At 39.6% G+C, this 14,323-nt stretch overlaps 1 protein-coding gene and 1 pseudogene across 1 annotated transcript in view; one reads left to right on the top strand and one right to left on the bottom strand.

The window, feature by feature from the left end:
• The window catches only part of FRMPD4 (FERM and PDZ domain containing 4), a 712,471-nt gene that overhangs the window by 38,253 nt on the left and 659,895 nt on the right, over window positions 1-14,323 (top strand). Inside the window, exon 3 of the mRNA XM_006906031.3 lies at window positions 10,411-10,540. Within this exon, the coding sequence (XP_006906093.2) occupies window positions 10,486-10,540 (55 nt within the window). The 5' untranslated portion in view covers window positions 10,411-10,485. The remainder of the gene's footprint in view (window positions 1-10,410; window positions 10,541-14,323) is intronic.
• Window positions 7,869-7,987, bottom strand: LOC112472305 (annotated as a pseudogene).

Raw genomic sequence — 14,323 nt, 5'->3', positions numbered from 1 at the left:
ATTCCTCCAGATTCTTCCTGATGGGTTTTTCTCTGCTCGGCAATGAGTGTAATACACTGTAACCGTGAGTCCACCTGCTCCTGGATCCTGTCAGTCTGTCTAGCAAATCACGGAATGTACGAGTGGTCTTAGGACCCATGAAACACCAACGCTAATGTTTTTACTGGCCCATCTCTACTGCCTTCAAAGTGGCAATTCAAAGTCAGATAAAGTACTGCTGATTTTTTTAACCTTACGAAAATTATTACTAGTTCCCATTGGGAAGAGACTTATTTTGGAAGCAGGGGTGAGGGCGAATGTAGACTGCCACACACCAGGCACTGTGCTAAGGGCTTTATATACATTGTGTCCTTTAATCAACAACCCTGTGAGGTAGTTATTATTCCTTTTACTTCGAATGTAGGAAGCTGAGTCACCAAAGAGGACAAAGATGAGTGTTAGAAAAGGCAGAACTTCAGTGCTTTAGTTCAGTTTGAGGAACATTTGTTGAACAACTAATATATATCAGGCAGTGTGCTAGGCACAAGAGAGAATAAATGAGTCCAAGAACCAGCTGTAGAGTTGCTCACTATTTAGGGAGGAGACAGCCACGTAAATCTAATTGTTATGCTCTCGTGAAAGCTTAAGACAATATATGTGCCTGGGTGCTATGAAATTTGACTCTAAATATTTTTGATGGCAAAGCCAGGCCTTTTCTTCTTAAAGTTCGTTATTACTATGTCCCCTTTCTTTCAAAGTTAATGCATACAAGGAAAAGAAAAAGCTCCATTTTGTTCTTGACTAATTTTTATTAGGTTTTGAAATATAAATGTAGTATCTGTTCATGACAAAAATATCTGACAGTTCCAAAAAGGTAAAGTGAAAAGTCAAAATCCACATCCATTTTTCAACGATTTCCCCTTTTCGATTCCCCAGAGAGAATTACTTTTCCATTTTCCCATTGTCCCCTTCACTCCCTAATACTGGGAATTATAAAATAAGAAGATATGGGCCAAACGATACCTAAATTTAATGATTAAAATAATAAATTACTTTACTCACAGCCTTTCTGGGAAGAGTTTAAGCATCCTGACTGCTAACGGCCATGCTGGACTGAATTTGTGCTTCTGACTATGAATTATATTTCTCACTATAAATCAGATGACTATTTTTGTTTATATTTCAGTTCATTTTTAAACTGAAAAAAAGAGTTGCTTTTCAATGCTTTTTTTTTTTTTTCTTTTCATTGAAAAAATCCTACTGGTCAGTTCTTTAAGTTAGGAATCTTGAATATGTGTGTCGATGTTGGATTTTGAGAAAATCATTTTGAAATGTTCCTGAATTCAGCTTCTCTAAAAGCTGAGATTTTTTTTTTCTTTGATCTTGAGATCTGAAAAAATCTTACTTTCCTAAGGATGTGATAAAAGAACAGTGTGACAAAAATAGATTCATGCTCAACTACTACAGAAATAGGCAATAGTGGGTCGAAATGATAACTGATAGCCAGGAATAACAGGAGGGTCATGATTTATGTTAGAACTGGAGGGAATCTAGAACTCACCTGGGATGTCTCCTCATTTTATATATAGGACTATCGATTCCGCTAATGTTGAAAAACGGAAATGAATATTAACTTACAATGAGAGTACAGTTTGCGTTTTGTATGTTGTTTTTATCCTAGAGGCTATGTTTTGTTTGTCCCTGGCTGTGAGTATTCTCGTGTATGTTTGGGGAATTTGCAGCAGTACAAGCTGAGTAATTAAGGAATAGAAAGGCCGCTATATTAGATCCGATTCAGGAGAATGGCTGGGTCTCACCGAGCTTATTCCTATGAATTCAAATCAAGTAAGTTCAGTTCAAATGAACTCATCAAGAATCTAGCACAAATTCTTGCCCTATATTCTAAGGTGCTCTTCTTCCCATGGGAAACAGAATCTGCAACATGAAAAATTAGAAAGCAATGTCAGAGTTCAAACGCGTGAGACAGACAGAAGGAGCTAGAAGAATATTCATGCATTTTTATGGGCAGAGGAAGGCACTCTTCTTCTTTGTAAAATGAAGATTTTGGATTAAATTGACCCGGTGGTTTTCTTTTTTTAGTTTTTAGTAAATTAATAGAATTACGTAACCACTGTGACAATCGTGTTTTAAAATTTCCCCATTACTCTCAAATTTCCCTTGAGCCCATTTGTAGTCAACTCCCAGCTCCATGGCCCAACCCCGACCCGCACTGGGCCCAGGCGAACATCGATCTTTCTATATCTTACAGATTCGTCCTTCTGAAATTTCATATACATGGAATTGTACAAGATATGTAGTCTTTTGCATCTGGCTTCTTTTTTTAGCATAATTTTTTGAGGGTCATCCATGTTGTAGTATATATCAGTGGTTGTTGCTTTTTATTGCTGAGCGATATTCTGGTTTATGGCTAGATCGTGTTATGTTTATGGAGTCACCAGTTGATGGGCATTTTGGTAATTTCCATTTTTTGACTATTAGGAATAATCATACTATGAGCATTCACGTACAAGTCTGTGTGAGGACATGTGTTTTCATTTCTCTTGGGTAGATTCCTGGGAGTAGAATTGCCGGTTTGTACGATAAGGTTAATTTTTAAAGAAACTGACAAATCATTTTACAAATGATTTGGTTTAGCAATACATTTGACACCCCTACCAGCAGTACATAAGGATTCTAGTTGCTCCAAATGACTGATGATGTACGTCCTTTCATATGCTTATTATTCATGTGTCTTTTTTGGTGAAATGTCTACTTACGTTTTTTTCTCATTTTTATTTTTATTTTATTTTTTATTTTTTTACTCATTTTTAAATTGGCTCATTCACCTTTTTATTGTTGAGTTACAGGAGTCCTTTATGTATTCTGACTACAGAGAACTAAGAAGTGAATCAATTTTTGAACTCTCCTTATGGATTTTGTTAACAAAGGATTTGGGAAAGTGTTTGACTTTAGCTGGGTCCGATGACAATAGAAATTTCTGAGAATGGCTAATCTCCCAGCTTGGAATGCGAATTATATGCATTTCACCTACAGTAACTTAAACATATACAAAGAAGAAATTCTAACAGATACACAGTGAGGTTCTGTTATCAACTTCTAATTCTTCGCCACACGGAAGTTAACGAAATCCCTTCGTCTGGTCTGACTAAGAAGAGTCTTTGTTTTGGTTTAGCAATACTTCTTTCCTCATTGGATATTAGCTGAAAATAAGAGTTCAGCCCATTGGGCTAAAAAATGGATGATGGGTGAGGTGGAGGTTGGGATATTCCTGTTTTGCCATCTCATGCCATCTGGGCCACACAATCCTGCCTCGTGTGTGGGAATTACGTACGTGTCAGCAGGAGGCACCAGCCTTTGTCACCGAAGTGGGCCACACTCCACGTTCTGAGTCTATGGTGAGAACACTCTGTGTGTGATTTCGGCCTCTTCAAATTTACTTAGACTTGTTCTGTGGCCCAGTCTATAGTCTATCCTGTAGAATGTTCCACGTGTACTTTAAAAGAACGCTTACTATGAAAACTCTTACAGAAGAAAAGAAGTTGATTCTGACTATAAAGTATCCTGTGAAATGTACTTTGAATCCGGTTATGCTGCCCTAGTGGAAATGAAGCTTCTTCCTATTCCCCTAAGGTAGCTTTACAAGAAGATGCACATTTACGATACGAATTATTAAAAAAGCAAATATAATTGCAGAAATCTTTAAAAATGTAGCTGTCAAAATAATATATATTCGTGTATCCCTGGTTCTAATAAACAGTCGAAGGTGTGAAAATATTAGTTGTTTTCTCACCATGTTTTCCAACATTTGTGAATATAATATAGGTTTATTAAAGCCGTTCCTATTCTTAAACTGAACTATTTGACATTTATTTAATTAAAAAGTTATTCATTTCCCGCTTATGGGAAGAACTACAGTTGCAGACAATGACTAAGTTATTCAGGATATCAGTTTTTATTCCTTGCAATATGGAGTTGATACGAGCTTAAAGCACAAGGTGGCAAAGCTCAGCATTGGGCAATGTTTCGAGGCTTTGTCATGCAGCGTTAAAAAGGAATTTTACGTTTTTGCGTGATAAAAGTTTGCGAAAAATGTATACTTCTGTTCTTTTAGACTTGGAATTGATCATTTTGAGACAGAATCTTGAGATGAGATGGACATTTTCTAGGATAATTTCTTAAGAAATAAAAAACATATTAGGACCATCGAATTCCTCCATTTCGCACAAAGGAAGAAAGGCCACTTTTCAAGACTGAGTTCCTGCCTTTTCATTTTGTGGAAGCTAAATAGTTAAAATTGCTTCGTTATTCAATTTCTCACTATTTCAGGAATAACAATGAAGTCCCGAATCAGGGAGGAATTCTCGAAATTGTTTGCTCTGTGTATTTTAAGAGTTTTGCTTTTGGGGTTATCTCTTCTACTGCTTTGCCTCCATCCCTTGTTACATTAAATGGCTTCCCATAGACTTTAGCTGCTGCCGCCACTTCAAATGAAATGCTCATTTCTGCTTCCTGACATTTTTTTTTCACTCTGTCTCTGTCCTCCTTCTTCCTATTGTTGGGTGTGCTCGTCCCGGTCTTTCTACTTGAAGATTTGGACTGTCACTTCTATTTTCTTTGCTTAACTTTTGCCTTGAGTGTTACAAACGTCCAAGAATTATTGTTGACTGAAATGAACAAAATTAGCGGTTAAATGCAACAAGGAAACTTCTCAAGACAATGTAAAATTAAGAATACATTTGCGAGAGCGCTTGAAATCTGTAACAGTAGGCATATATGTTGGAAAGAATAGTTTCTCAATGTATTGTTTTCTCTTGAAGAAGGGGTTACTGTGGGGTTCAGCTGTGTGTTTTAATCTAAGCAAACTTATTCAGTTTCGTTACTATTTCTCAGGTTAATCACCTGTTTAAATTTGAGGTGTAAGGAGAAGAACTTCTTGGCTGAGGATTTTCGAAGTAATTTTGACCTGAAGATCAGCTTGTTCCAGGGTGTACGTGGACTGTATGGTTGAAGCCACCTCGTGATTCAGGTGGCATTTGCAATCCTGACTCATCCCTTGCTTGCCAAGCAGCATATTGATGCCAGAGAATGTCTCCTGATGATCATCGAAGTTGCCTTTGCTTAGTTATACTTGCTTTTTCCAGGATAGGGAATTGGCAACTTAGAGCCAGTTGGCACCTGACTAGCTATTAGTAATGTGTTCTTCTCCCTCTGGGGTGTCAGCTCCCCGAGGGCTCTGCGCCAGTCACACTTTAATGATATTTAAAAGAGACGAATTGTCTTGGAGAAAATGTTTCTGCTTTGGAAGTATCTTAGGAGATTCTTAAAACCTTTGGAACTATCTTAGGAGATTCTTAAAACTCACGAAAGAAATAAAAGTTTTGTATATCAGTTGGATTTTTCCTAAATCGAGTAAGGAATAGATAAGTTGCCTTCATCTCTGCTGATGACGTAGAAAGAGTTTGAAGGGCTTTCAGATTCCTGGTTATGCTTGGAGATGAAGATTATTATTGATTAATCTTCATCTCATAGTGGTTGAAAATTTTGTAAGATTCTTTATTCACATAAGAGTAGAATCAATTTGTAAATTTTAATTGAAAACTCTGAATTCAATTGAGATTCTTTCACAAAGTATTTAAATTTTTTTTTTTTTTTTAAATAAAGAAGCAGTATATCTCTGCTATGGGGCGCTTAAACAACTTCAAGGCATTTAGTGATTTTATTTCTTTATATTAATTGTGGATATGTGTGGTTCAAAGGTGAACAAGAGCGAAAAACTACAACAGAAGGTTGACACTGAGATCTGAGATGAGTGATATTCGAGAAAGAGGAGCTAGAGTAGCGGAAGAAGTATATTAGGATCGTTAAAGGATAAAAAGAGGCATATTAAAAATGTTAAGAGTTTGAGCAAAAATCAATTGGAATTGAGCAGCACCAAATCCTTTAGAATGTCTTGTCAGGTTTCAGCCTGGACAAACAATAAGTATTTCCAGCAGGACTGAACAATTCCATGGACCCAAGAGGGGTCCTCAAAGATGTTACCCTCTCATGATCCAGCACCTAAAGATGACCCCTAAAAAAGAGACTTAGACAAGTCAGTTCCCCTGAGAGCTGGAATTGCTGGGGAATTGCAACAGTGGGGAGGACCCTAGCTGCAAATGAAGTGTAACCCACGTTTCTGCCCAGCCACGTCTAGCCACGAATGAGGCGCAACCCAGATTTCTATCCAGCCATATTTTTGGGGCCCCCAAATTGATGGTTTCCAAGCCAAGTTCTCAGGACACAAAATGACACAAACCAGAAGGCAGTAGCTGCCCCTGGAAGAGAAAGGATCAATAACCAGTGATTCTTTTTCCCCTGCCAATCTGAATTTGGAAAGGAAGGGACAATGTGAAACTACTTCCGTCTCTTGATCCAGCCCCACAGGTAGAGAGACCTGGGGGAGCCGATGCAAGAATTCGTATCCTTCACTGGCTTCTGCAAGTTTGCACAGGATGCCACCTGTGGGCTCCAGAGTGAGTGGGGTGTCCCAGCAGGCCTCATCCTAGTCACCAGAAACTGGGTCTCGTCCTAGTCACTCTCCTTTATAGTCACGCATGGCTGACAGTCCTTTTTCTTTAGGGCACCTTGGAAATGGATAAGGTTATATAAGATGGTTAACAGTTCTCCACTGAGGCCACTGTGATTCGAGATTATCTTTGGTAAGGTTAATCTACTTGTTCAACCTTAAAAAAACATGTTATTCACTTGAGGCCTCATGCTGGCCCCAGTGCAGTTTCTAAGTGAAAACCAATCCAATTCCAGCAATTTCCAGACTAGTCTGGAAAAAGAAACGTTCAAAGGAAGTCTGAAAGATCGCAATGCAAAGCCTGAGGATCTAAGATCCGGGATTCGAGAGGGATCTCTGGAGGCCCACCGCCTCCAGAGGCAACAAGAAAGCAGGGAGCTCAAAGGGCAGCATCGAACTGGAAGTGATCAGAAGCTCGGAAAGAGATTTTATAGAGAAAAGGTGGAAGCCAGGCAAGAAATTATTGATTGGCTGTAGCTTTAAGCCTATTTGGCTGTTAGCGATTGGTTGTCCTTAGCGTTTCAATTTTGTAACCTTGAGGCATTTCCAGGCTTAGGTTTTGGTTTCCTTACATAGCCTCTACGGCATTAGAGCCACCTCAGTCTAATAACCTCCTTGTTTGATTTAACGGATCTTATATTTAAATCTCTCACAAAAGTCATTTATTGGGTCAATTTCCTATGTCAGCTAATTATACTGTGAGAATTTTTCCATGACTGCAGCGGCGATGGTGTCCTTTCTGAGGGTGAGGTCTGTTGGATTTTTTGCCTCGAATGTTCAAATTGATGTTACTTTTGGTCTCATAGTTCCTGTTTATTTTATTTAAAAAATAGCACGAACATGAAAATAAGAAATAAAGAAGATTTCTTAGTTTTATTTTTAGTCCTGGGTCGATAAATATGCACCAGGCCAGAATCTGTCTTTCTTTAATTAATGTACTTATTCAATTTAATGTTTGCACAATATTACAGGAATAAAAACTTGAAGTGTGTGCAGTCCTTCTGGGGTTTGCTATAAAACTGATAACAACTAAAGCCAGCAGAAAATGCTTAATACTCTAAGCGCTCATGTTCACGCAGGTGAAGTCCCACGCAGGTTCTGAGGTGGAGGAGAACCTTTCTAGTAGGATAAGGGCCGAGCAGATGGAGTGGGGACAAGAGTTTGTTTTTTGTGTTTTTTGTTTGTTTGTTTGTTTTGTTTTGTTTTTCGTTTTTTGTTTTTGTTTTTGGCAAGGCAACCCTTGGTTGACCTCACAGATTGCAAGGACCTTGTCAGCTTACGATCCTTTATTTTTTATTTTTTACACCTACAGCACCTGGTCTTCCTAGGTGGTCTCCCATCCAAGTACTAACCAGGCCCGACCCTGCTTAGCTACCGAGATCAGACGAGATCGGGCTTATTCAAGGTGACATGGTCGTAGCGGGCAAGAGTTTTGAGGACAGTCTTCTCATTGGTTTGGCATTTTAGATAGACCTTCCACAGAATAGGTAGGATCTTGAAAGTAGGGTTTGAGGTGGGGAAATATTAGAGGGAAGAAATAGCGCGAGGGACAGCATTTTGGTCACCTGTGGGGCTCACGTGAGGACCAAGGAAGAACTTGGATTCATGCCGAGGTATCAAAAAAGGAAGAGCTAGAAATTAAAGTTTACACATAGGTTAGGTGGAGATCAGGGAAATTTGGACGCCAGGCTCAAGATTTATTGTACAGCTGTACGGTTTTGAATTTCTACATAGCAGTGATATGTCAGCTCCCAGAATGCACCTTGCAGACCTCCTATACTGTGGAGCATTTGTCCCAGGTCCTCAGCTTCTGCCCTCTGGAATTGATTTGGATCTTGCCTCCCATTAGCTGCTTCCCCAACAGTGACCAAGTGGGGAGGAGATATCAAGGTGTGCTGTTCCAGAAGATACAGACTCCTTTGTTGGTTGACCTTGACTCGAGAACTCCCAGACAGCTTCGCCGAACCTTCCTTAGACATTGAGGGCATCGAGGGTGCTTTCACCCAAGTGAAAGTTGGTCTTTCAGCTCTCGTAACCTTGCCTGGTTCCATCCATATTTCTTTTTGCACAGGCATTTCCGCTAATAAAACCCTTGGATGTTTAATGTCGTCTTGACTTCTGCATCTTAGAGGAAGGACCAGGATTAACTCTAGGTGTTTCAAGGTAGCAACATGGTTGAAGGTGCATGGCTAAGGAAATTGACTTGAAGATGCGTTTGTATGGCAAGCACGCTGCTTTTATTTAGGTTGCTAGGCTACTTGTGGATCCGGTGGTGATTATGGAGGTACAGCACCCTGTAGGGGACCCTGGGTGTGGGGAGTGGGGAGTCACTTAAAGCTTTTGACTTATTACCAGAGTGATGACAGGTTATTTCATAGTTCGGTCATAAACTATGACTAAAGTCATATGTTATATGACTAAAGAAAACATTATTTCAACTCTAGTTAATGCAAACTAAAACCATAATTTCTGCCTCCAATTTAGTGCGCCTGACTTAGAAAGAAATGATGTCTTAAGTGTTTGACAAAGACTGCTTAGAAATTCTTTTCTCCATTATTTTTTCTCCTCGGTGTCCCTCTAATACATTTTATCATGAATTATGACATGGCCATACAATTTCTTAATTTACAATGCTCCTTCTTTACCTAATTTGTGAAAGAACTCTTATGACAGCCGGAAATGACTTTGACTCAGTATTAATAAAGACGTATGTTAAAGCATGGGCTTTGTTCGTCTGTTCGTCAGCTTCGTGTGATGCTTTGTCTTGCACTGAAGTAATTCTATGTTTAGGACCCTGCCACTCGTTGCCTTGGATATCATGGACTGTCACAACTTTAGGCTGCGGCTTTGCTGCAGATGCCAACGGGAGACAATAGGCTGCCAGGCAGAGGCAGAGAAAGAGAAAGCTGGATTTCCACACATTTTGCGGCCTTGGCAAGTTACATTGCACAGATCTGTGAAAATAACTTCTGCTGGGAATATATGTCATAAATAAACAAAGACTGCTGGGAAAGTTCACGAGGGCGAAAGAATGAGGGGGGAAGCAGAGAGAAGCTGGGGTGTGGTTGGCATTGCATTGACAGCACTAAGCAGGTAGTCAGACATACCTGAAGGGCGAGGACAGAAGACAAAAGAAGCCACCTAAAGGATGCGAGAGCCCAGGAGAGTAAGCTGAGTCTTTGAATAGGGAAAGGAGAAGAGAAAGGGAAATGGCCAGGGGTTTCAATTTGTATGCACATTTGGACACTAGGAGCTTCTGGTATCCTTTGGGAAAAGCATGTACTTCGTCCCGAGTGACTGAGGGGTTATTTAGCAAACATGAAAGTAGTCAGGACTCTCGTCTTTATATGCAACACTATCCCGTCATTCTTTTGTTGCTTTGGGAATATTCTAGAGAACTGATGTCTCCTTTATCCATGAAGACTTCCGCTTATCTGCTAATCCCCTAAAAACAGAGATGCATTCCAAAATCGAGAGGAGTTTAATGGACACTTTGCATTGATCTTATCGCTCTTTGATTTTGTCAGCATTCTTGACTTCCGTTTCTAGTAAAATGTGTTTCCTTTTATAGTAAAATAGGTTTTTCTCTAGTAAATGTTTGTTCTTGTGCAGAAAAATGTGAACGAGTCTTATAATTTACTGTTACCAGTAGTTTTATAACATTAATCGGTATTTAAGTTGAGGATGGTGGAAGTAGTAAAGTCAGCAGAACATCCATTCGTGATGTTCCCAGGAGAAGTATTCTTGCAATGAGTAAAACCGAGTGAATTACGCTGTCTTTTAAAAATATATAACACGTTTTGTACAAAGAAGATAGTCAAAACCAGATATGATTTATCTTACAGGTGGATGGAAAACAGACCAAGAGAAAAAAATAAGCGACTTAATGACCTAACTTTACCCAGAGAGTGGACAATAAAATGCAAGATTCTAAACCCCGCCCTTCCATTTCATCTTCATCTTTGAAAAATTCAGGTGAGTGTTTGCAATCATTTTGAAAGTTGACCTAGTGGCCACAGAAACAAAGTGACCCACACAGCAGTGCTGATTTGACTCAAAGATTGTTTTAGTTTTCTTGCAAACATCATTAGCGTGGCATTGTTTTCTTATTCGTGAATGTGAAAATGTGTGACTTGATTTTTTTAAAGCACATCTGCGTGAGCGGTGTACGTCATGTAAAGATGTGCTACTCGGAACTAAATCTCCACAAGAAAGACAATTTTTACAATAGCAGCAGTGATAGAAACAGCTCATGGAGCGCTCCTTCTGTGCCAAGGATTGTGCTAATGGCCATTCCATAGATTTTCTAATTAATTCTTATGATAGGATTAGGTAAATATCTTCAGAATTTTATGAATATGGAAACTGAGGCATAGAGAAGCTAAGACATTGACCGAGGTCCATATATCTAATATGACTAGTCCAAGATTGTTTCTCTCTCTCCAACAATAATTCTCTTAACCAGAGCAGATTATGTAACCGTAAACTGAGTGGCGATTGGGACACACCAGATCCTTTTACACATTTGATTTTTCTATTTTTTTTTTTTTTAATGCCTACAGCACCTGGTATTCCTAGGTGGTCTCCTGTCCAAGTACTAACCAGGCCCGACCCTTTGATTTTTCTAAAAGGCTTCCCAGATTATAGAGAAAGTTGAATCAAAACAAACCAGTTCATACAAGGCTTTGGCATAGGAATAACTACTCTGTGGCCTGACCTTATGATGTCTTATGTCCGTCAATCACTTGCTTTGGAGAGAATGACCTCACAAAGGAGATACAGTTTCCAAGCTACCAGTTCAGGTAATAAAGGACCATGAACACTGAGTTTAGGCAGTCACAGGAGAAACATAGTAAACAAGTACAGTTCTCAGTTGCGGGGACCTGGAAATTCACCGATGGCTGCTGAAGGTCCAGAGTAGACAAATTCTGTGAGCGACAGTGGTGATCTCCAAACTTACATCACCTCAGCAAAAAAATGGTAAGGCTGTCCATATACACATGTGTCTGTCTATGTATGTATGTTTACAGATGATATGAATTAATTATATGAATGCTAAGAATTAATGTATTAAGAGCTCTTAAAAGATACTTAAATATGCATCAAGTTTAGTAAAATTTCATAAAGTAATGGACTAAGTGTTGTCTCATGGGTTTTTAAAATACGTTGCCAATCGTGATGACTTCATGCTACCATTAGCCAATTTCTAAGGGAGAAAATACACTTTCGTGGTGAGACTGATGATCAACAGGATGTTAATCCACGTTTAGACAGTCTTCTTAATTTCGATTTTGTGAGGCTGATTTCTCATCGGAACTGATCGTACCAGTATTTTTCAAGCTACGTGTCACAACCTATTGGTGGATGATAATATTAACTAATATCGCTTTTCAGTAAAACAGAAGGGAAAATGTTAGAGTACGTTACTGATAAGTAGTTTCGAGAATCTCTTATTTTTACTTATGTACCTGTGTCTCTAAATCGGGATATATTTACATGTCCATATATGTGTCTAACTACTGAATCATTCTGTGAACTGGGAAAATCAGGCACTTTTGAAAGTATTGAATTAGGCCATTATTGTTTTTATCCAAGACTCGTCGCTGCTAAAGAACTTGTACTAGGAGAGGGAAAAACGTGAACTCTATTTTTTCTTGCCTTTCTCTTGCGCTTGCGTTATTTACATCACTTTCAATCCTTCATTTTTTTGCGCAGAACTTTTTAAGTCATTCGTGTTTCGTGTGAGGGTTCATTTAGTTACAAGCGGAGAATATCGTTGTAAATTCACATATAAGCTGCAAAAGTGATGCAGGTGCCTGACAGACCCTTCGATAATTCCTTTCCCTCAAGAAATTTCCAGTAACACACCTGGTTCGTGAGCTTCAGACATCTTGACTGAGAGAGAGCACCAGTGGCGATCTTTATATGAGCTATTAATTTCTTTCCTATTACTTTAGACAAAAAATACTTTTAAATACAAGTGCTGAGATTTTTATCCTGTACCCCCGTGGAGCACGAACGCTGCTTCATAGACACTGAGTCACAGGGGTCGCAGCCACCGCGTCTTCTGATTTGACTTCATCTCACGCCATTCTGCCTGCTCGAGTCTGACCGCAATGAACACACGAAACAAGTCCCTGCCTCAGGACATTTGAACTGGTGGTTTTTATTTCCGTGATTTCTATGAGGCAGGCTCTTTGGCCTCACGTGGGACTTGACTCAAAAGACACCCTCTTGAAGAAGCTTTCCCTGGTCACTGTGTTTTATACAGTCCACTTCTCTCTCCTCGGCCCCTGTCATACTCTATTTCATGACTCACTTTCATTTATTTATTTTCACAGGACTTATCGCTATCTGTTTAATGCCACTCCCTCACCCCCGCAACATTAAGCCCCCCTGGAACAGGACCCACCGCTCACTCCTATATCCCCAGAATGTTGTTGGAGCTGGTAGATATTTATAGAAAGATTCGAAGGATGATGCATCATTTCTCCTGTCCCTTTGCTTCACTTGAGCCTGACCCTTTGGATCCGGTCTTCTCATTTGTCTCTGGAACCAGTGTCTCCCCAAGATTTCATTTGGCAGAGACACTATTAGGAAGGATGGGGTGGTTGTGCGTTGAGCCGAATGCTGAGAATTCGAAAGGAACGCTCGTGACCCAGGGGTTGGGAGGGGATGCTGGTCCTGGAAATTCTGATGGCTCATTTCTGATAAGAGAATTATCCGGTCGCCAATGCATTTGAGAACAGGGATCTATGACTGCAGATGGATTATGCTATTAGCTCTAAAGGGGATCAGATGTTCGTGTCCCATAGATAATTTCCATGATCAGAAATTTGATCTCCAATTGGAGATGTTTTCTTGAGACACGATTAGTGGAGACTGCTAAATTTTATCCCTGTAGACAAAATATTACCATCTGAACTTGGAGTCAATCAACTGTACCCGAATGCCCTATCATCCTGTCTCATGTCTGGCACTCAGCGGGCTCTTAATAGGTGTTAGTTAGGTGAATAAATAAACACAGCCAGTCATGGAAGCTGGGTCTGGCCTGGCTCTGACATTATTCTGCTGTGCGATCTAGATCAAGATCAGATAAACTGTGGCCCACAGGGTAAGTCCAGGCCTCTACCCGTTTTTGTAAATGAAGTTGTATCAGAACACAGCTCTACTCATCGGTCGAAGTATTTCCTTTAGTATACAATGGCAGAGCTGAGTAGATGTCTATCTGGCCCTTTACAGGAAAAGTTTGCTTACCCCTGGGCTGGAGGACATCGCTTAAATCTCCGGGCATTGATTTCATCATTTGTTAAATGAGTCGAATGGACTCACTGATGTCAAGATCCTTTTCAGACTCGAATGGACTCACTGGTGTCAAGATCCTTTTCAGAACTCATACCTAGATTTTCAGGAGTCAAAGGTGCTTTGTCCATCAAAAAATTCAAAGTGATATGGACTATTATCTTCTCAGAAAACACATGATTTAAGAAGTTATGCTTTCATGAACGGATATAAAGATTTTACCACGTGTATCGTGAGGACATATGGAACATTACAGGTTGAGTTCATTTCTGTGGTTTGGTGTTTAAGTGCTTGGAGCAATAGACTCATTATGCTGCTCAGTGCCTTCCCACAGCTTTCCCCAAGAGCTTTACTAAAATAAAAGGAAAGAGCTTGAAACGTAACTCCGATAAGTGGATTCACTTACGATCTATAATGCTTTAAGTGTGGGTCTGGTATATGGAGTTAAGAACTGAA

The sequence above is a fragment of the Pteropus alecto genome, unplaced genomic scaffold (genome assembly GCF_000325575.1).
Source record: "Pteropus alecto unplaced genomic scaffold, ASM32557v1 scaffold511, whole genome shotgun sequence".
NCBI classification, from domain to species: domain Eukaryota; kingdom Metazoa; phylum Chordata; class Mammalia; order Chiroptera; family Pteropodidae; genus Pteropus; species Pteropus alecto.
This window is presented reverse-complemented; position numbering and strand designations above follow the sequence as displayed.